General features: G+C 33.4%; 2 protein-coding genes across 3 annotated transcripts; one reads left to right on the top strand and one right to left on the bottom strand.

Moving 5' to 3' along the window:
* Nucleotides 1-1,021: 1,021 nt before the first annotated feature.
* On the top strand, nt 1,022-8,654 carry LOC111289252 (mitogen-activated protein kinase kinase kinase YODA-like). Of its 2 annotated transcripts, XM_022880127.2 has the most exons (12): nt 1,022-1,322; nt 2,193-2,959; nt 3,117-3,857; nt 4,156-4,243; nt 4,375-4,437; nt 4,750-4,910; nt 5,032-5,107; nt 5,293-5,352; nt 5,511-5,618; nt 5,758-5,997; nt 7,170-7,255; nt 7,383-8,654. In XM_022880127.2, exons 2-12 carry the CDS (start codon nt 2,403-2,405, stop codon nt 7,891-7,893), a joined length of 2,691 nt encoding a protein of 896 aa, XP_022735862.1. In that variant the 5' UTR covers nt 1,022-1,322; nt 2,193-2,402; the 3' UTR covers nt 7,894-8,654. The 2 variants fall into 2 exon arrangements, with proteins under 2 accessions (XP_022735862.1, XP_089623993.1); XM_089767867.1 differs by lacking the exon at nt 4,375-4,437.
* A 124-nt stretch (nt 8,655-8,778) lies between these two features.
* LOC111289253 (short-chain dehydrogenase TIC 32, chloroplastic-like) lies at nt 8,779-22,001 on the bottom strand. The gene is made up of 8 exons (XM_022880130.2): nt 21,896-22,001; nt 21,402-21,633; nt 15,756-15,835; nt 15,340-15,492; nt 15,157-15,236; nt 9,771-9,855; nt 9,261-9,307; nt 8,779-9,134 (listed from the first exon to the last, which is right to left on the bottom strand). The coding sequence occupies exons 1-8, from the start codon at nt 21,999-22,001 to the stop codon at nt 8,955-8,957; spliced, it is 963 nt and encodes a 320-aa protein (XP_022735865.2). The 3' UTR covers nt 8,779-8,954.
* Between the last annotated feature and the right edge of the window lie 219 nt (nt 22,002-22,220).

Below are 22,220 nucleotides of genomic sequence, written 5' to 3'. Positions count from 1 at the left end.
AAAATTATTTCTATTTTTTTAAAGAATGAAACTCGTTTAATACGTATATTATTCTTTTATAGTAACGAGACGTAAATTTTCCGCCCACCATTCCATAATTATATAGTTTATTTTCTTACAAAAGTTAATACATTTGTTTAAAGTTTTAATGAATATCAGACTGATTTTCCACACATGTAAATTTATTTTCCTCCGACAAAAATGAAATCAAGCCGTCTGTCTTTTCAATTTAAATTTTAATGAAAAAAATTCCAACTTGACATTTTATCATTTCAAAAAATCCAATTACTTAAATTTGACTTATCAAATTTTATGACTTAAGAATTCAAATTTGATTAAATGATAGTTAAGCTTTTGCAAAAAGACAATAGATTGAGTTTCATATTATAATATTTGTGGATGTAATTTTTAGTTTTGGAGAAGGAAAAGCTGAATAGAAGAAGTTGAGGTAGGGAGCGGTTCAAATTTGTTAAAAAAATAATTGAAGGCAAACAAAATCAATCAAATATATAAAAACGAGAGAAGCAAAGAATAAAAAGAGATGAAGAGAGAGACACAAAGGGAGAATAACGTAAAGAATAATACATATATTATTTAATTATTTTTGTATTCTTATTAAATAATAATATAATTATTTATCTTGAAATTATGTATAAATACGGATAGAATAACAAGATATTGCTTATATGATTATTAAAATATAATAATATTCAAAATAATTAATTAAGTAACAGTAAAATACAGGTAAAGAATTTACAAATTAAATTAATTTACACATTTTATAATTCGACTAAAGAATGAAGAAGAGGAAAGCTTCTAATTTCTAATTTATTTTTTCAAAAAAACCAAAATAACTTTTACACAAAAGAAAAAAAATGTTAAAAGACGGAATCAGATCAAGAGGAATATAAAAAATGACTGTACGTGGAAATTTACTGCTTCTCCTGCTTTTTAATTATTTTATTTATAATTAATAAATTTTATTTTATTAATATTCTAAAATCAACGTTCAGACAAACCCAAGTCTCAACTCAGGCGTCCTCTCTCTATTTCCATCAATCTCTCTTTGGTCTCTACACGATCCATTAACAGACTCACAATTTCTTAAAAGCTAAAAGAAAAAAAAAGAATTAAAAATTTTGAAATATATCTATCTATCAATTTAGATTTCTAGGTTTTTTTTTTTTAAATTTTGTTTTGGTTTTTGCTTCTTAGCTGGCGATATAAATCAGTGTGTTGGATGATTTAAATCAAATTCTCGCTCGATTTTCGTCAATTTATCAGTGTGTTGGAGCTCAGATTCGTAGCTCCAAGCATGTGAAGTAAGTTCTTTTTTTTTCTGTTTAATTTTTAGCAATATTTTTTAGCTATTGTTTTTAGTTAATTTCGGTGTTTGTTGCAGTTTGTTTGTAGATCTGTTGGTAGGAACTTACGTTCTTTTAGCAGTTTTGAGATCGTAGCTTTTGTTTGGTTTCGGAGAAAATTGGGGAGGGAAAAGAAAAAGTTAAGCATTATTTCATGGTCTAAACAATAAAAAGTTTGAGATTAACAACCATGTGTTTTTGGGTTGTAATATGGATTTTGGGAGATGTTTGTTTCAGATAGGGATTGAATTTGAGTTTGTTTATGGTTATAGACAAAATATGTTATTTTTTTACATTGGTGAAGTCAAATGTTGTGTCCTGTTTCGGTGTTTTCAATGAAGTGAAACGGTGAGAACCTGGTTCTTTGGGGACCTAAAAGGGTTATCTGAGAAACACTAAAAGCCGAAGGCAGTAGAAACTGAGGTTTAAGAAGGCTGGTTTAAGCTTTATAACAACATCTGTTCTGAATTTTTAATGGCGTGCATACCATGGAGTGGATTCCTTTAATCAAGAAATTTGAGATACCGTGGTTTCTTTGCGGCATGCTTTTAATATGTTGTTTCAATCTATGTGATGAAATTTATTGGTTTATAAGATAGACAAACATGCATTAACTGAAACAGATGCATTCGTTTTCCTAGATAAAGAAAAAAAGAAATGTTATATTTTCCTGTCCAAGTACCTGAAGTAGTTAATTTGTGTGTGGTATAGAGTATGGACTATGACCTTGATATTGTGATATTGCTGGTTGTTGAGCACGTATGCAAAGTTTTTTGAGGAAAACTAAGTATATGGTCTGTCCTCTGCACTTCTTTTTCTTGTCTGCAGATTCTAGCATTTGCTGTTGGTTGTGAGGCATATAGGATTCCAGCACACAATCCAGACATTTCCAAAGCTTCTCTATTGTGAATCAAGTGTTGGATTAGAGAACCAAATCCTTTATTGGTGTCAAGCTCAATAGGTTCAGTATGGTATTTGGAAATGGTTTGCCTTAGAAAAACTTGCCAACTAGTACTTTAGATCTTAGAAATTTGAAAAATGCCTTCATGGTGGGGAAAGTCATCGTCCAAAGACGTGAAGAAGAAAACAAGCAAGGAAAGTTTAATTGATACCTTACACCGAAAATTTAAGATTCCATTAGAAGGTAAACCAAACTGTAGGTCAGGCGTATCACAAATACGTTGCAATGACACAATTTCAGAAAAGGGATCTCAATCTCGAGCAGAATCTAGGTCTCCTTCACCTTCTAAACCGGGTTTTAGGTGTCAAAGTTTTACCGAAAGGCCTCTTGCTCATCCACTGCCACTTCCTGATCTGCACCCTGCAATTGTGGGTCGTACAGATTCTGGAATTGGCATATCATCAAAAGCAAGGCCAGAAAAAGGCTCCAAGTCATCATTATTTCCGCCTCTCCCAAGACCTGGATGCATACATCATAGCCCAAATCCTAATGACTTCGATGGAGATTATGTTACTGCTTCGGTTTCCAGTGAGAGCTCTGCTGAAAATGATGATCCCACTGACTTGCATCATCGTAGTCCCCGAGCAACTGATTATGAAAATGGGACTAGAACTGCTGCAAGCAGCTCTTCCAGGTGAGCCTGCCTGTTTCTTGTTAACCTTGGTGCTAGAATGAGGATTTATTCTTGTATAAACATGGTATTGTAGTATTTTATGTTTTACTTCTGGCTTCTCTTTTTTGTTTGCTGAAAACTCATCCTTTGACAAATTTTACTTATTTTCTGTCTGAAGTTTGATGCTCAAGGATCAATCCTCTACAGTCAGCCAAAGTAACTCCAGAGAGGCAAAAAAACAGGCTAACATTTCATTTGGTAATAGTATCTCTCCAAAATCACCTAAAAGGAGACCTTTAAGCAATCATGTGCCAAATCTACAGATCCCACATCATGGTGCTTTCAGCAATGCTCCGGACAGCTACATTTCAAGTCCTTCTAGAAGCCCAATGAGAGCTTTTGGCACAGAGCAAGTAATGAACTCTCCTTTCTGCACAGGAAAGACTTATACTGATGTCACTTTGCTTGGATCTGGCCATTGCTCCAGTCCTGGGTCAGGTCACAATTCTGGGCATAATTCAATGGGTGGAGATATTTCAGGACAGCTATTTTGGCAACAAAGTAGGGGCAGCCCTGAGTATTCTCCAATACCTAGTCCCAGGATGACCAGTGCTGGTCCCAGTTCTAGAATTCATAGTGGTGCTGTCACTCCTATTCATCCTAGATCAGCAGGCACAGTTACTGAGTCACATACTAGCTGGCATGATGATGGAAAACAACAAAGTCACAGGTTGCCCCTTCCTCCCGTAACAATTTCCAATTCTTCTCCTTTCTCCCATTCAAACTCAGTAGCAACATCTCCCTCCATGCCACGAAGTCCAGGAAGAGCAGAGAATCCTGTAAACCCTGGGTCACGCTGGAAAAAAGGAAAGCTTCTGGGTAGAGGCACATTTGGACATGTTTATGTTGGTTTTAACAGGTATAATAATCCAAAGAAATAGTTGTTTAACTTCCCAAGTCTTTTACACTGAGAAATTGACATCTATTGCCAAATGGTTTATGCCTTATGCTAGTCCTTCTTTGAGCCAAGTAATTGGGACTGATGTTTCAGTGTTTATTCTGTTTTATCTATTACATGTGCTTCTTGCAGTATCTTACATGATTGATTAAACTAGTGGGCATCTGGGGATTTATGCTTGCTTGCTCTTTTCAAATATTTGTCGGTTAATGGGTTTGTTACTTTGTCTATATGTGATTTTATTTTCAATATTCATCAGTGAAAGTGGTGAGATGTGTGCAATGAAGGAGGTTACGTTATTTTCTGATGATGCCAAGTCAAAAGAAAGCACTAAGCAGTTGATGCAGGTAAGCTGTTTTTCCATCATATTAAGAAGTCTAATTTGTCCAGATGATGCCAAAAGAAAATAATGTGTTCCTTGTTATGCTTTAACTTGGCTATAGCTATGAAAGAAATTTGTATTTCATTGCTCTGACAGGAAATTGCTTTATTGAGCCGCTTGTGGCATCCAAACATTGTGCAATACTATGGGTCCGAAAAGGTGTGTCCTATGTCTGACAATCTGTTGGCCTTGACATCTTATCTATTATGGTTATTTAAAATTGTTATTAATATATTAGGAAGTTCCATTGACCAATGGATTCTGTCAAAAGAGTTATTCTTTTATATATCAAGAAATTGTGAATCATATAATGTTAAGAAACTTTTGGGAACTATATTTATGGCCACTTGACTTGCCTAACTACAAAAGACTATAACTTGATAACCAATTTCTCAGAAAAATAAAAGAAAAAGATAGGGGCAAATTAATATTATGCTTCACTTACAGAACTTTGGGATAATTCTTGAACAGGTAGATGACAGACTATACATATACCTTGAGTATGTATCTGGTGGGTCTATTTATAAACTCCTCCAGGAGTATGGGCAGCTTGGTGAACTAGCAATTCGCAGTTATACTCAACAGATTTTGTCTGGCCTTGCCTACCTACATTCTAAGTCTACTGTCCATAGGTGAGTTAGGTTATCTATTCCTTATCTGATATTTTAGAACTATAACGTCATGGCATCTGTCTGCTAATATTTGCATCAAGGAAAATAACGTTCATCTTACCATCCTATATTTCTTGTACAGAGATATTAAAGGAGCAAACATACTGGTAGACCCTAATGGTCGTGTTAAGTTGGCAGACTTTGGGATGGCAAAGCATGTAAGTCTAGGCATAATCATTTTGTTTTAAATGAACTTAATCAGATTAAATTGGAGCTAGCCCAAGCTTGTGAAGATTAAGTTATGACGTATTTAATCTGCAGTATTATTCAATGATTAGACTTCTTCTGTGATGTTATATCCTACTTATATAATGTACGCCTTGCAATAATGTACGCCTTGCAGATTGCAGGGCAGTCATGTCCACTTTCGCTTAAAGGAAGCCCTTACTGGCTGGCCCCTGAGGTTAGACTTATTTTTCTCTTTGGTTTAAAGGTTTATTTCAAGTTCTTGTTTATCCATCACAAAGGGGAAAATGACATAGTTCACCTGGTTTGAGCTTTCTTCAATTGAGAAATCTTCTTTTTAATACATCTCAATTTTTTGTTCTATTATTTTCCCAGGTTATAAGGAACTCAAGCGGTTGCAACCTTGCTGTGGATATATGGAGTCTTGGATGCACTGTTTTGGAAATGGCTACAACAAAACCTCCTTGGAGTCAATATGAAGGGGTCAGTTAAAAGAATAGAAAGATTTTAAATTTCAAAGCTGTTTAATTTGTCTTTGATGATATCTTTTTTCAGACAAGCTTCCGATTACAAATTTTCAATTAAATTTGTTTCTCCTTATTGTATGATATTTGCATGTCAGGTTGCGGCTATGTTCAAGATTGGAAATAGCAAGGAACTTCCACCTATTCCAGATTACCTCTCAGATGAAGGAAAAGATTTTGTGCGGCAGTGTTTGCAACGCAACCCACTACATCGTCCTACAGCAGTTCAGCTTTTAGATCACCCATTTGTAAAGTATGCTGCACCTTTGGAAAGGCCTATTCTGGATCTTGAGCCCTCAGGTCCAACCCCTGTTGTGACAAATGGGGTGAAAGCTCTGGTATTTTTCTTATTCATATTGCTTTATCTAATCCATAATGGTTGTGAGCCTGCCCTATATTGTTGCATTCATTACCTTCAGCAGTTCCTTAAGGGGATGAAATAAATTTCTATATAAATGTTAAATGGGTCACATCTTCCTTTTTGTAATTTCCATACTTAAATAATACTGCACTAGTGCAGGGGAGGTTAGCCAGTCACTTAATTCAACTTGAGTAATTTATTCTGAATGCATGATAACTTTTCAAGTTTTCGTTCTGAATGGTGGATGAGAACTAACGGTATGACATGGTTTTGACATTCTTAGTGCACTTTTTCTTATTTCTTGTTTTTTGTTGTGGTGGGTGGAGAGGGGTGCAGAGGGGGGCAAAACCCAAAGAAAGAAATAATTACAAGGACTAAATCAAGGTCTTGCCATGCCTAGGCTACCAGGGTGTGGCATGGACCATTAGTACCCCACCTGTGGCTGTAAGTAAACAACCCATGATGACATAGAAAAGTGTAAATATGCCTAATTTGGTTCCCCAATATCCCTGTATGTAATTTTGGCTCACAACAGAGAAAAGGTTGGATGACATAGAAAAGTGTAGATATGCCTAATTTGGTTCCCCAATATCCCCGTATGTAATTTTGGCTCACAATAGAGAAAAGGGTTGGATGACACGGCCAACTTATTTCCTAGCTTTATACAATCAGCATTTTGCATGTGGATTTGTTAAGGATAAAAGTGATAAAAATGGGATAATTATTTTGAAACTCTTATGATGGAAAAGTTGCGTAAAAGGGGCTCATAAGCAAAATATCTGAGTACCCTAAAATTCTGAATAAGTTGTTCTGATAAGGCTTTGAGAACGAAAATGATTGCAGTGATGATGCAAACATGCTTATTAACTCGATAGAAAATGTTTTTAATTAGTATTGGTGCAAGCAATGCTGCTCGATCTGCTCCAAGTCTTAGTTACGTTGTGTCTTGTAACTATAATACTCAACAATTGGCAGAGACCAGTTTACTGACTGAGTAGTTTCTCATTTGATCTTTGCCTTGTTGAAGATTTTTAAGTGTTTTGTTATGCCTGTTTGTCTTTTTGGCCTAAGTTTGTTATGCATGTTTAATTCATGAATGTTCACATGTTACCAATCTTTAACTGTTGCTCTGGCTTGCTGGCATATCAGGGCATTGGGCAAGCAAGAAACTACTCCTCCTTGGATTCAGAGCAACTTGCTGTTCATTCATCCAGAGTTTCAAAACTGCAGGCTAGGTCTCTCTTTCTTTCTCTCTTACATACACACACACAGAGACACACGCACGCACAAATACAGACAGTAAAAATGGTAATTATCATTACAGTATGTTTCTGAGTCTCATTTTAATTCCCTGTTATGCAGTGATATCAATATTCCAAGGAATGTATCTTGCCCTGTTTCACCCATAGGAAGCCCTCTTTTGCATTCAAGGTCACCGCAACATCTGAATGGAAGAATGTCTCCTTCTCCCATATCTAGCCCGCGGACTACTTCAGGCTCATCTACACCTTTGACAGGTGGCAGTGGGGCTATACCTTTTGGTTATCTGAAACAATCAGCGTACATGCAAGAGGGTTTTGGAAGCATTCCAAAGCCCTCAAATGGTCTTTATGTCAGTGGCTCCTCTTATCACGATACAAATCTTGACATTTTTCGAGGATTGCAACCAGGTTCTCATATCTTTTCTGAACTGGTGCCATCAGAAAATGATGTTTTAGGAATTGGAAGATCGGTTCATGGGGAATCTTATGATGGACAGTCTGTATTAGCTGATCGTGTTTCTCGACAGCTTCTGAAGGATCATGCAATGATGAGCCCATCCCTGGATCTAAGTCCCAGCTCTCCTTCACCCAATTGGAGTGATATTATCTAAATGCAATTCTGAAGACTCACTGAGCAGAATGTCTTTCGGGTCTGATGGGATCAATTTGTATTCATCACTTTTACTGTCTAAGGAAGCAAATCGTTCAATATGGAACCAGAACAGAAATTTGAGGAATAAGGTTGAAGTGCAGGGTGGTGAGGTGGCTGTTGACTGATTGGTCATTTGCAATGGATCAGGGTTTAGGCTCAATGAGTTGTGATTGATAAAGCTATGGACAAATCGATTCCAGTTAGATGTTCAATAGACCATTTATTCAGGTGAAACTATTAGTGGAAAATAAGAATATTTCTGTTATAAGTGGTTATATAATTTGGCGCGGAATGAATCTGTACAGAGTTGAGTGTGTAAATCAACTAATGCTTGACTGAATTGTGGTGGTGAAAAGTTTGTTGGCGGGCTTCTGATTATATGATGTATTAAATTACTTGAGTATGGCCAAAAGTCTTGGCTGCAAGAATTTTATATTCTTTAAGCTCATCATAAAGGGGGAAGAGCTAAGTTGGCCAATCATTAGCTTTCTTGCAGTTATTTGGTCAGGTTTGACACAGTTGTACCGATGTTGAATAGCTGAATGGGAATTCCAAGTTTTGTTATGAAGCAGTGACAGGATTGCTGAGCATATGCCTAGCTTTAGTCGTGATGGTATATGCCACAGCTCTATTGTAATTGTTATGTTCTGCTCTACCTGATTTATTGTATGTACATTACCATTTTAGTAAATTGAAGAAATCTAATTCCGTGGTCCTGCATCTTAGATCTTTTGTGGTTATCTGGCATCAACTTGTTTTTGAATGAAATGTTGGAGTAAATGTTAAAAGAGATTCACAAATAATGTGTTCGAAGGCTTTAAATATTTTTAAATATTTTTGCAGGCTTTATTCAGGTTGGATTTCTGGCAATGAATCCTTGTGGATTCTCTATGAATTATGTAGATTTGAGAAGGGATTGGGATGCAGCAAATCATTAGTAATTAGACTTTCCTTTGTGAAATCTGTCCGAAAGGACAAGCAGCTATTAAATTGTTACAACGTCTTGGAGGAGCATGATTTTCATTGAACTCTATGAAGATAAATATTGACCAAACTCGAGCTAAAATCGCACAGCATCCTTGCCAACTCACTATCACTAACTTGTACGCTTGTTTCAGCTACATTTCTATCGACAAAATAGAGGCCAGTCTTTCCCTCAACTTGGGGATGCAATGCAACATAGCATGTAGTTGCTGCCCCCTGAAACCACCTCAATTGAACTATTAAGCGAACATAATCAAGACTCACTCTAGCTTTGTACCAAACATATGGTAATAATTTTGTGTAGAAATTCAACATGGGAGTAAAATCTGTAACAGTTTATACCTGCTCTACATTTTTATTGACGTATTTACCAAAAACACCAACAATACCTGCATCAGAACCAGAAAAAAGAATAATAGTCTCTTTTTCTTTGGTAATTGAACAAAAAAATTCATTAATCAAAATGCAGAGTACATGCTGATAAAACTGAAAGCATCTCAACTACAAGAAATACTAGCTTTGTCACTAAACTTCGAGGACTGGTCTCACCAGCAATACCAAACATTGTAGCATAGAACATAGTTCTTGATAACAAGCTCTTTGAGTATGCTTATACTGGAGTTCACCTTTCCAGTTTTGAGAAAAAGAAAAAAGAGTTGTGTTCCCTTGACAATCATTACCCTTAGCACATAATGATACAAGAGATGAAAAAGAGAGACCGTGGATGTAGAAAAGCATAGATGTTGTCCTATTATGAAAGTATTCATATCAAGCACATGGATTTTACAGATTTTAGTCATCTATTTTTATTATGGAAAATTCTAGAAGATAAACACACAAGTAATTCAATACCACTAATGAGGCTGTGATGGCAAAAAATGTTGGTTGCAATCGCACCAGGGTGAAGTGAATTTCCAGTTATGGTCACTTGATCTTCCTGTTTAGCGAAAATACCATCAAAATCAGTTAAAGTTAGCATGACTATCATAAGTTTCTATAATCAGTTCCATTGTTTGACATTCTTCTGCCTACATTGGCTAGTCAAAAGTGTGAGAAAGTCCTAGGTAGCTAATGAAATAACACTAATTTCTGGACCTCATTCAACCACCCCTAACTATTATAAGAAATTCATGATAATTTTATTTATGAATTCTTAAAAAATTTTCTAGAGTACAATAATATATGATAGATTTAAAACATTACCCTTATTAAAATAGTGTATAATCTAGAGTGCAATAGATTTAAAACATTAAATCTGACAAATTTTATGATATCCTAAAAAAAATAACAAATCACCTAAAAATCCTCTAACAATAAATGAAAATTATGGTCAATGAGCCAAATCTCTTTTATTTAGGAAACAATTAAAATACTAAATGAATGACACATAATCAAATTTGGTTAGGAATTAGTTTTCTACCCTCCCCCTCAAGTTTGGTGGTAGATATTAATCATACGCAACTTGGACTTCAAATTCTCAAAATTACCATGATGAAAAGCCTTGGTAAGGATGTCAGCTATCTGATGTTCTGTTAGAGTGTAGACTAATTATGTTACATGTTTCGTTTGATCATAATGAACAATGTTCTTGGCAATGTTAATAACTATTTTATTATCACAAAATAGTTTCATTAAATTCCTAGTTGACTTTTTCAGTTCCTATAGCATTCTCTCAAGCCAAATTCCTTCACAAATTCTCGTGAAACATAGCCCTAAATTCAGCTTCAGTACTACTTCTAACTACCACTACTTGTTTTTTGCTCTTACAGGTAACCAAGTTAGCTCACACATATGTACAATACCCTATAGTTGACGATCTGTCAAAGAACTAACCCAATCTGCATATGAGAAATTTTTTTTTTCTTTATTTAGTGTTTTTCTAAAGTGCAACCCTTTGCCCAAATTTTTTTTTCAAGTATTGAAAGATTCGATATACTGCCTCCATGTGTCTCTTTGTAGGATTATAAATATGCTTACCATACTTACAGAGAAGACAATGTCAAGTCTAGTATGCGCCAAATAAATTAATTTTCCATAAATCTCTAGTATTTATTATGGTTTGTAAGAGGACTTCCATCTCTAGTTCCCATCTTGACATTTGGGTCCATCAAAGTATCCATTGGTTTACACCCAAGCATTCTTGTCTCTTTGAGAAGATCAAGTACATATTTTCATTGTGAAACAAAAATACCATTTTCTTGATTAAGCTATTTCCATGCCAAGAAAAAATCAAAGCTGTCCTAAGTCCTTTATTTCAAACTCTTTAGCTAGAAGAGTCTTCAATCCAACTATTGCTTCTTTATAATCTCTTATGAAGACAATACCGTCAACATAAATAATCATAATAGCAATCTTGCTATTTGGTAAATATTTGACATAGTGTGGTCAGATTGGCATTATAAGAACCCATTCTTTTTAACAGTCTTAGTCAAATGATCAAACCAGGTGCGAGGAGATTGTTTGAGGCCATATAAGGATTTCTGAAGCTTACACTCTTTACCAATGTTGTTTGGTTGTCAAACCTTGGAGGAATTTTCATGTAGACCCTTTTTCACTATATCACCATTCATAAATGCATTTTTGATATCGAGTTGGTGAAGAGGCCAATCTAGGTTTGTAGCAAATGATAGTAACACATGGACAAAATTTAGTTTTACTTTGGGAGCTCTCTTCATAATCAATCTCGTAAGATTGAGTGAACCCCTTAACCACAAGACGAGCTTTGAATTTGTTTACACTTCTGTCTGTATTGTGTTTGATGGTAAAAATTCACTTACATTCCAATGGGCTCTTTCTTCCAAGAAGATTAGTAATTTTTCATGTGCCATTCTTTTCTAATGCTTGCATTTTTTCCATTATTGCAGCCTTCCACTTTGATTGTTCAAGCATTTCTTGGATGGTATTTAGTATATGAACATCAGTTAATGAAGTACCAGTGCTCAGTAAGTAGGAAACAACCCTTCAAAAAAAATAAAGCTACTAATAGGGTGCTAAGTACATGATCTCACACCTTTTCTTATAGTAATGGATTGATGAAAATCACTAGAAAAATCAATAGAGATAGGTTCAATAATTGTGTTACCTGTATGAATTTCAAAAATTCATGGATTTGGTTCAAAATCTTGGTTCTGTGTACTTCACTATGTCCTTTTGAGATTTCAATCTCTTTGAGTATACAATCATTTCCTTAGCTTTTGTCTCTTGCACGATTTTAGGAGATTTTGGAGAGTTGGGATCACTAGTTGACTAGGAAAAAGAAGAAGAAGAATTATTTGAAATGGGAATTTGAGTTGGCAAACAAGTAGAGGAAGGATCGGATGATGGCTCAATCTCTCAAAGTTGATTTTTTTAGAACTTTCCCTCTGAATATCGACTTTAGGATAGAATGGTAAATTCTCAAAAAAGGCAACATTCATAGAAGTGTAAAACTTTCTGGTAGTTGGTGAATAACATTTGTAGCCTTTTTAGTTAGGTGAGTAGCCAATAAATATACATCTGAATAATATAGGGTCTAGTTTACTACGTTATTGTTGGTGTATATGAACAAAGGTAGTACATCCAAACATTTTAACTGATATGGAAAAAATGATTTGGACATGAAGGTAGGTTTTGAGAAGTGTTTGATAGGGAGTTTGAAATTTTAATACTCGAAAAGGCATCATATTGATAAAAAAAGCTGCTATCAGGATTTTTTTTTCCTAGAAATGTTTTGAGACATGAGAGGCTAGCATAATAGATCTTGCAACTTCCATCAAATATCCATTTTTCCTAATGAATAATTCCTTGATCTAACAAATAAGATCTAAGAACTAAGTGATAGTATTCTCTCTCATTATCTATTTTAAGCATCTAAATTTTTGCTTAAAATTGAGTTTGCACCATCTTATTGAAATTTTGAAATATTGAACTAACCTTTGACTTGTTTTTCATGAGGAACAGCCATGTAACTTTGGTGTGATCATCAATGAAGGTAACAAACCATCTAGAGCCTATTATATTATTAACCTTCGATGGTCCCTAAACATCACTATGGATCATAGAAAAAGAATAAATTGATTTGTATGGTTGACTTGGATATGAATTACGAGTGTGTTTCACATTGATAAGACTCAAAACTTTTATTGAATAAATCAGGGAAAAATTTTTTTAGGTACAAAAAATTTGGATATCCTAAACGATAGTGCCATAACGTGATTGTATTTTCTTTACTCTTATTAGAAGATGAACCGAACAAGCACTCTTCCATGATTATCTCATAGATTCTTCATCTTTAAGGAAAAAGAGTCTAGCACACATCCTAGCATCGCCAATCTTCTTCCTCGAATCCAAGCCTTGAAATTCACAAATGTTAGAAAGAAATTTACTAACACGATTAAGATCTCTCGTAATTTTACTAATAGATAGAAGGTTTAATCTAAATTAGAAACATAAAGAAAAAAGTCAATTATTATGCCTTTTGAAATAATGACTAAACCTATCCTGGCTACCGAAGAAAATAACCCATATACTATTTGAACTATAAGGTTTTCAGAACATGAGCTGTATTTATGGAACACCGATGTATCACTAGTCATGTGGTTTGATATGCCTGAATCAACAATCTAATATCTTGATTTTTCACTTTACATAAGTAAAGCATTGAGAGAGTTGCCTTTTTGTGCAATAAATATTGTGCTTATAATCGATCCAATATTCTGAAAAGATTGCTGAACAATTTTTTGAAGGAGTTTCAACTGCTCTTTATTGAATGAGCTTGATTTCGGGGATGTTGGAGTTGTCTTGATGGTGGTAAAATTTTCATAACTCTATCGATTTTGAGTATAACGCAGTTTGTAGTCAGTAAGTTTCCTATGGATTTGCCAAAAATTTTTTCATGTGTGTCATGCCTTCTGACAATGGTCATGCCAATGTCTATTATCTTTCTTCTTTTAATTTTCACCACCTTGGTAACATTTTGATCCTCGTGCAGTAAGGGCTAAATTTTTTGTCACTTATGGATTGCATGTTGTCCATAGCATCACTTTTCTTCTACTCTATTCTTAGCAGACCTCAGAGAAAACTTCTCGAATGTTGGGTAATGGCTTGATGCTAAGAATTCTCCCTCAAACATTATCAAGGCTATTATTGTTTAGACCAAGTAGAAACTTATAAACTCAGTCCTTCTTCACTATTTTCTTGTATTATTGGTTATCATTAGGGCACTTCCATGCTATTTTTTTTAAAGATATCTAATTATTGCCAATAACGAGTAAAAGAATTAAAATATTCTGTGATAGAGAAGTCTACTTACAACAAATCATATAGAGTGCTTTGATCTCAAATAATACAAACATATTGTCTATATTGAAGTATGTTTCTTTTACTACATCTCAAATCTCTTTGACAGTTTTGTAGTTTGTGAAATTCTCACTAATCTCATTAGTCATAAAATTGATCAACCACAACATTACCATGCTAATCTTAAACTTTCAGGTTTAGTACTTCAGGTTCGCTAGGTGAAGCAACCATTCCCATGAGATAATCCTTATTGCCTTTTCCACAAACAAACATCATAACTGATTTAGACCATTGGATAAAGTTTTATCCATTAAGTTTATGATCAGTGATAGGTAAAGTATGGGGCTTGGACACACTTGTACTATTGGCCATGGTGTGAATAGAAAAGAAATATATATATATATAGATATATAGGTTTCGATAGTTCAAAATGAATACTCTGATACCATGAAGAAATTCATGAGAATTTTATTTATGAATTCTTAAGAAACTTTTTAGAGTACAAGATTGTATATATAGCTAAAACATCAAGTCTGGCAAATCGTATAATATTTTAGAGATAATAACAAATCACCTAAAAATTCTCTAATAATAAATGAAAACTACCAAGTAGGAATTTGGTTAATAAAACAAATTTCTTTTATTTAAGAAATAATTAAAATACTAAATGAATGACACCTAATCAAATCTGGTTAGGAATCGATTTTTCAGATTAAATTCCATTGCATAAGCACAATCATAACATCATTTTGGTTTGCAAGATCATTGTTTAAATGTAAAGATATGAATTGAGATAATCCCTTCTATAGGCCAAAAATGAACAAATGCCCCAAAAAGTAAAGCCAAATCATTTTAGTTGAGAAAGAATATAAAGATTTCAAATTAATAATTCCAAAAAAATTTGTTAAATTATTAAAAGATAGTTACTGATGTAATAAGCGTCTTTCAAAAAATAAGGCACCTTTAAACATCTTGCAAGTTCATTAGCATGCAAGATATTGGCAAGTTTTAACTGACTATATGTAGATAAACTATTGTACTATAAATGTCAAGTTCACAAAAAAGTAATTATGACAAACAAAAAAGCTTTCATTATGTAATTTAGTTATGATTTAATTATTAAATGCACACAAATGGTATTAACCTGATTGATCATTGATTTTGTCAAATCGAATCCCTTCGAGATATGAGAATTTGTGACGGTGGGATGAGACATTTACAATTCTTCCTTTTATCTTACTTTCATGTGCTGATTTCTTCATGGTTTCCAACAATAGATTTGTTAGGAGAAAGTGTGCTGCAAAAAGAAATAGACTCTTGTAAAAAATATAATCTTGGCTGAATGCCTACACAAAAAGATAACAATTTATATGCTCTTTCCATTCTCATTATAAGGGAAAATATTTTTCTTAACTCCTTTTTTTTTTTCACTTCTTTCCTTCTCTCTTGTTTATAGTTCAAATCATCTTTGTATAGCTTTTGAAATTTCAACAATCAAGTTGACATCTAAACATATCTTGTCTCTTTTCCTAAAACCTTACATAATCAATGTCATATTACCTATGTGATTTGTCACGAATTGTAATTTTATGCCATCTTTTGAAAGCATGAATGGCATAGCCATGATTCTTGCATTGTTACTTAAAAAGTAACTTTTTATCATAATAACAAATCATTTATTTCAAAGATACAAAACATTAGCATTTTGTCGTATAGCTAAAATATAAACAAAAGCAAGCTTTGAAGCAATGCATGTACATAAGTATACATGAAAGATGGGAGAGATATGTTAGGCCTGAAGCAATAAATACAACAATGCAAAAGCAATATATTGTAATAAACCTACAGTAATAGACAACAATTAACAATCAATAATGCAAGAAAAATAAAAGCACACTAAGATTTATATGAAAAACCCTCCAATATAGAGAGAAAAAAATCATGGACCAATAAAAAAATCTTCACTATCAAATAATGGATATACAAAGTTTTTCTCTAGCTAAAACTAAAGGTAATCAACAACTAGAAAGAGACAATTAGAGAAATCTCACCAAATAGGTGATTCAACAAATATACCTTGGCTTTGTTCCTAAAGAGTTTCAAACCCAATCTTCACTATTCAGAATGTAAAACTTTAAATCATAAACCTACTGATAAAATTTTAGCTCTATCAAACCGCGAATCAACTTTTGTTCAACCAACTCTCCCTTCTTTCTTTCTTTCTTTCTATTTTTTTGGCCTTTTTTTTCTTTCTTTTCTTGATTTGTGACATCACATTAAAACAGCTCTATCTCTTTTTATTAAAGGCTTTATGTAAAAAGAAAGACCAAGGACTATGGCCTTTGATTGGTCTAAAATCAATTACATGGGGTTGAACCTTATTTTTCTAACAATTTTCCCCTTTAGCTCTATTAGGAGGAGATTCATCACTATAGCAATTTCATTTGGAACTTACATTGGCCAAAGAACTCATTTTGACCAAGTTATTGTAGAGCTCAAGCTTTTTTTTGAAAAGTATCTTAGTCAACATATTTGCTACATTCTCATTAGTATAAACTTTCTTCAATAGCATTTGCTATTCTTCAGTCATTGAACGTAACCAGTGATATCTAACATCAATGTGCTTTGTTCAAGCATGTTACATGACATTTTTACTCAAATCTAAAGTACTTTGGCTATCACAAAACACTATATACTCTTTCTAATTCAACCTCAATTTAAGAAAAAGATGTTTCATCCAAAAGATTTTTTACCTGCTTTGATTGCTACAATATATTCAGCCTCTGTAGTTGACAAAATAATACACTTTAGTAACTTAAACTGCCAAGACATAGCTCTTTTTGTAAAAGTGAATAACTACCATGAAATAGATTTCTTACCATTAAGATTACCTACCATATCAGCATTAATGAACCCTTCTAGAACTGGTTGTAAAATTTTATAACTCAAGCATATTTTTTAGATGCATCTCAAATATCTAAAAATCTATTTCACTACTTTTCAATGAATCTTTTTCAAATTAAAAAGAAATCTACTTACTACACCAACTGCATGAGCAATGTCATACGTATACAAAATCATAAGATACATTAAAGAATCGATTATAGAAGAATAAGGAATACTAGACATAACTAATTACTCTTTCTTAAACATCGAATAAGATTTTTTACTTAGATGAAAATGATTGGTAAGTGGACTGTTAACTGATTTTGTATGTTGCATGTTGAATCTACTAAGCACCTGTTTAACATATTTTTCCTGTAACAACCATAGCTTTTCAGCTCTCTTATCCCAAATAATGTCTATACTAAGAATTTACTTTGTTGGACCTAAATTCTTCATGTCAAAAGACTTAGACAATTATTTTTTCAACCTGCAAACTATACCAGTATCTTATCCCACAATCAACATATCATCAACATATAATAAGAGAATAATGAAGTTACCATCAAAAAATTTTTTGATATACACACAAAGATCCGTTACCGTACTTTTATAGCTATGGTTTACTATAAAAGAATCAAACTTTTTGTACCACTATCGCAGAGTTGGTTTCAAGCCATACAACCTCTTTTTCAGTTTACAAACTAAATGCTCTTTCCCTTTCACTTCAAAACCCTCAAGCTAATTTATAAAAATGTCCTCTTGCAAGTCACCATGCAAGAATGCAATTTTGATATCAAGTGCTCAAGCTTAAGATGCAAACTAGCTGCTAAACCTAGTACCACTTGAATGGAACTCATATTCACAATTGAAGAAGAAATCTTATCAAAATCGATGTTTGATTTTTGAGAAAAATTTTTCATCACCAATCGAATTTTGTACCTCACTAGCTTGTCACCATTTTTTTAAAACTTGAACATCCATTTATTTTTCAACGACCATTTCTCTTTTAAAAGTTTAACAAGATTATAAATATCATTTTTTTGTAATGACTCCATCTCTTCTTTCATTGCTTTTAACTAGTGCTCTTTATCTGGAATAACCTGCATATCTTGAAAACTCTCTGGCTCCCTTTCGTTGGTAACTAAAATAAAATCTGAACTTGAATACCTGGTGGATGGCATACGCTCTCTAGTAGATCTCTTAGGCTGAGACTCTACATTACCTGATGCCGAAGATAGCTCTTATTATTCAACACTCTCTAATGGAGAAGATTGCTCTCCCTACTTAAAACTGATTGTATCTGGCTCATCACTAACTATGGCTAGCTTATTCATATCTCCAAGTTTTATTTTTTGCTCATTTTTACCATCTGTGGCTCTTTCCTGTGGAACCATTGTCAGTATTGAAACATCACACTCAACAGTATCCTATATAGTCTTCTCATTTTTTTTAAGGTCTGGTATAGTTTCTTTTTCATGAAAGATTACATTTCTATTTCTAATTGTCTTTCTTTTCACTGGATCACATGCCCTATAACCAAATTTTTCATCATCATATCCTACAAATACACACTGTGTAGCTTTATTATCAAGCTTTGACCTCTGTTCTTTCGGCACATGCATGAATACTTTACATTTGAAAACTTTCAATTAAGAATATGAAGCATATTTTCTTGTCCACACTTTTTCTGGAATGTCAAAGCCCAAAGGAACTAATGGTGATCTGTTAAGCAAATAACAAGCTGTATTGATTGCTTCACCCTAAAATGGCTTTGGTAATTTTGTCATCCTCAACATACATTTGACTTTTTTCACAATGGTGCAGTTCATCTTTTCAGCTACGCCATTATGCTATGGTGTTTCACGTTCTGTCATCTCATATTTGATCTCATGCTTTGAACAGTACTCTTCAAAGTATTTAGATCTATTTTCTCCACCATTATCAGTCCAAATACACTTTAAGGGTAACCCTATTATCCTTTCCACTATGCCATTAAATTTTAAAAAATATTGCAATACCTAACCTTTGTTTTTCAACATATACACCAAAGTCTTACATGAAACATTATTAATAAAAGTAATAAAATACATGCTATCACATAATGACTCAACCTCAATGGGATCACATACGTCAGAATAAATTAATTCTAATCTATTTTTTTTTCTCTAAAAACTCTTAAAAAAAACTCTATGATGCTTATTAAACAAATAATAATCATATGAATCGAGAGACATACATTTGGTCAAAGGAATGAGAGATTGTCTTGTCAAAACTTGTAACCCCTTCTCACTTATGTGTGCCAGCTTTTTGTGCCACAAGTTTGTTGAAGCATCATCCTCAACAATATTTATTTGGTTGCCATTCGATTACTTCCATATCTTATACATTATACAATATAGTTTTTCCTTTGCAACTACCATAGATCTTTTAAGAAGTTTTTACTGCCCATTCTTTTGTCGACTCTCATATCTTTCTTTATCAAGGACATTAATAGTAAGAAAATTTATTCTCATATTCGAAATATGTTTAACATCCCTTAAAGTCAACATGCAACATATATTAGTTTGTACAACAATATCACCAATCTCAACAATCTACGACACATTTTTGTTTTCCATCTTGGTGTAACCAAAATCTTTTGCTTTGTAAGTTGTAAACAACTCTCTCTTAAGAACACAATGATATGCCACTCCTATGTCAACTATCCATTCAATGTTGGGATCACTAACATGATTACAATCACCATGTGTACAAATCAAAGTAACTGAATCACTATATGAATTCACTGCTACAATATTGCCATTATTTGAACTCTTACCTTTCTCATCTTTTCACTCTTGCTTCAAGATTTTACAATGTTATTTTATATGACCTGATTTACTACAATAGAAACACTTCACTTTATCTCTGGACTTGGATCTATGTTTAGACTTACTACGACCTTTTGAGTTTTGATCTCTGTCGATATTTTTACCCCTATTCTCTGTGACCAGAGCTTGATTTTTAAGGTCTATATTTTTTCACCTTGTTTCTTTATTAAGCATACTATCATTTACTATCTCCTATATCACATTGTAATCTATAATTGAATTAAGAATAATCACAACTAGAGTATTCTAGCTGTATGGCAATGAACCCAAAAGAAACAATGCATTCATTTCATCGTTCATCTTAAGCTCTATAGTAGTCATTCGATTAAATATGTCTTGAAAATCACTCAAGTACTCTATAATCGATCTCCCATCCCTATGTTGTAAAGTTGTAAGCTTTTTAACAAAGATAACTTTATTCATACCTATTTTTCTCTTATACAATGCTACCAATTTTTTTCAAATAGTGTGAGCATCTGCCTCCTACGCTACATGATGGAACACGCTGATATCAACCTATTTTCTAATTGTAGCCAGCGTCTTTTTGCCTAGTTTCTTCTAGTTTTCATCTTTCATATTTACTGGTTTAGTCAAATCACCTAATATCGACTTATACAAATCTTTACAATATAAATGATCTTCTATTATAGGTTTCAAATTAAATAATTTGATATGTCAATTTTATCATGGAACCTATATCACCCTCCATGATCTCAAATAGAATTTACTTTTGTCTTAAGTTGCTTCTGTATCAATGTCTCAAAAATAATCCTTACTCTTATACCACTTGTTGGGCGTAAACCAATAAACACAACAATGCAAAAGCAATATATAGCAATAAATCCACAGTAATAGACAACAATCAACAATCAACAATCAACAAAGCAGAAAAAATAAAGCACATCAAGATTTACATAAAAAACCCTTAAGTGTGGAGGAAAAAATCACGGACCACCAGAAAAATCTCTACTATCAAATAATAGATATACAAAGTTCTTCTCTAGCTAAAACTATAGCTAATCAACAACTTGAGAGAAATAATTGAAAAAATCTTACCAAATAGGTGACTCAATAAATAAACTTTGATTTTGTTTCTAAAAAGCTTCAAACTCGATCTTCACCGTTCAAAATATAAAACTCTGAATCATAAATCTGTTGATAAAATTTCAGTTCAATCGGATTACGGATCGACTTCGTTCAACCAACATCCTTTCTCCATTTTTTTTCTATTTTTTTGGCTTTTCTTTTTTCTTTTCTTGGTTTGCGATACCACCTTAAAATAATTTTCTTTTTTTTATTAAGTAGTTAGGGTTTTATGTAAAAAAAAAAAATTAAGACCCATACCTTTTGATTGGTCTAAAACTAATTACATGAGGCTGAAACTATAATTACATGAGGCTGAAACTATTTTATTAATAAGATAGAGAGTCAGTTATCCTGTTACACTTACATGAGGATGTTCAGGGGAAGACCGGAGGACTTGAAATCAGCAGCAAATTTACTCACTGATGCCATTGAACTCAGGTCTACTTCCATTGCAGCAATTTTTGCAGTGGGGTTTTGCTTAACTAATGTTTGTTGAACTTCCCTGCCAGCAGTCAAGTTCCTGACCCCCATAACTACATGGACACCTCGCAGCGCAAGTACACGTGCAGTGTCAGTGCCAATACCACTTGAAGCCCCTGAAAACAACAACTGCCATATGAAAAAGCTTTGCAATTTTGTCTTTCTTTCACGTCCTTTTTCAGCGCAAATTTGCAATATTATGTCTTTATGTTGGTAACTATTTGCAAATATAGCATTAATACAGAAAATTTCTATACTGGGCATATTAACCAATTGGTTCATCATTACCCGGAATGCATAAAAAAATGAAAGTATTAAACCCATTTCCTATCAACTTCTGTTGTTTCTTTGGGTGAGATTAAAATAAAACAGAAAGACCTGTGACGATGGCGGTTAGGCCAGTGCCAACAATTCCTTGAGTAACTTCCTCAGCCGTAGAAGAAGCTGAGAACCCAGACGCTGCTTTCCTTCTAAACAGCCACATTTGCAGAAGCAGTTTCAACACAAAAATGAACCCTGCCCCTAAACCCTCTATACACTAACACCTAAACCTAAAGAAGATATGAAAATGGAGACTCTGAAATTTCAAGTCACAATGTAGAACCAAATACATTTTTTTTTCCTTCTTTTATGCTGCAAGCCTGATTTACTCCCAAACTCCCAAGTCGTCATTGTTTTTTTCCATTAATTATTAAGCAAAATA

Source organism: Durio zibethinus, chromosome 11 (genome assembly GCF_047325235.1).
Source record: "Durio zibethinus cultivar Kanyao isolate XHJ-2024 chromosome 11, ASM4732523v1, whole genome shotgun sequence".
NCBI lineage: Eukaryota > Viridiplantae > Streptophyta > Magnoliopsida > Malvales > Malvaceae > Durio > Durio zibethinus.
The sequence above is the reverse complement of the archived record's forward strand: the minus strand, read 5'-3'. Positions and strand labels throughout refer to the sequence as shown.

Coding starts and splice junctions, on each gene's coding strand:
- LOC111289252 (XM_022880127.2), top strand. CDS start 2,403: ATGCCTTCATGGTGGGGAAAGTCATCGTCCAAAGACGTGAAGAAGAAA. Junction 5,619..5,757: donor CTTGGAGTCAATATGAAGGG/GTCAGTTAAAAG, acceptor TTTGCATGTCAG/GTTGCGGCTATGTTCAAGAT. Junction 7,256..7,382: donor GTTTCAAAACTGCAGGCTAG/GTCTCTCTTTCT, acceptor CCTGTTATGCAG/TGATATCAATATTCCAAGGA.
- LOC111289253 (XM_022880130.2), bottom strand. CDS start 22,001: ATGTGGCTGTTTAGAAGGAAAGCAGCGTCTGGGTTCTCAGCTTCTTCT. Junction 15,493..15,755: donor ATTCGTGACAAATCACATAG/GTAATATGACAT, acceptor TTCTTTTTGCAG/CACACTTTCTCCTAACAAAT. Junction 15,237..15,339: donor CAAAATCAATGATCAATCAG/GTTAATACCATT, acceptor CTTGACATTTAT/AGTACAATAGTTTATCTACA.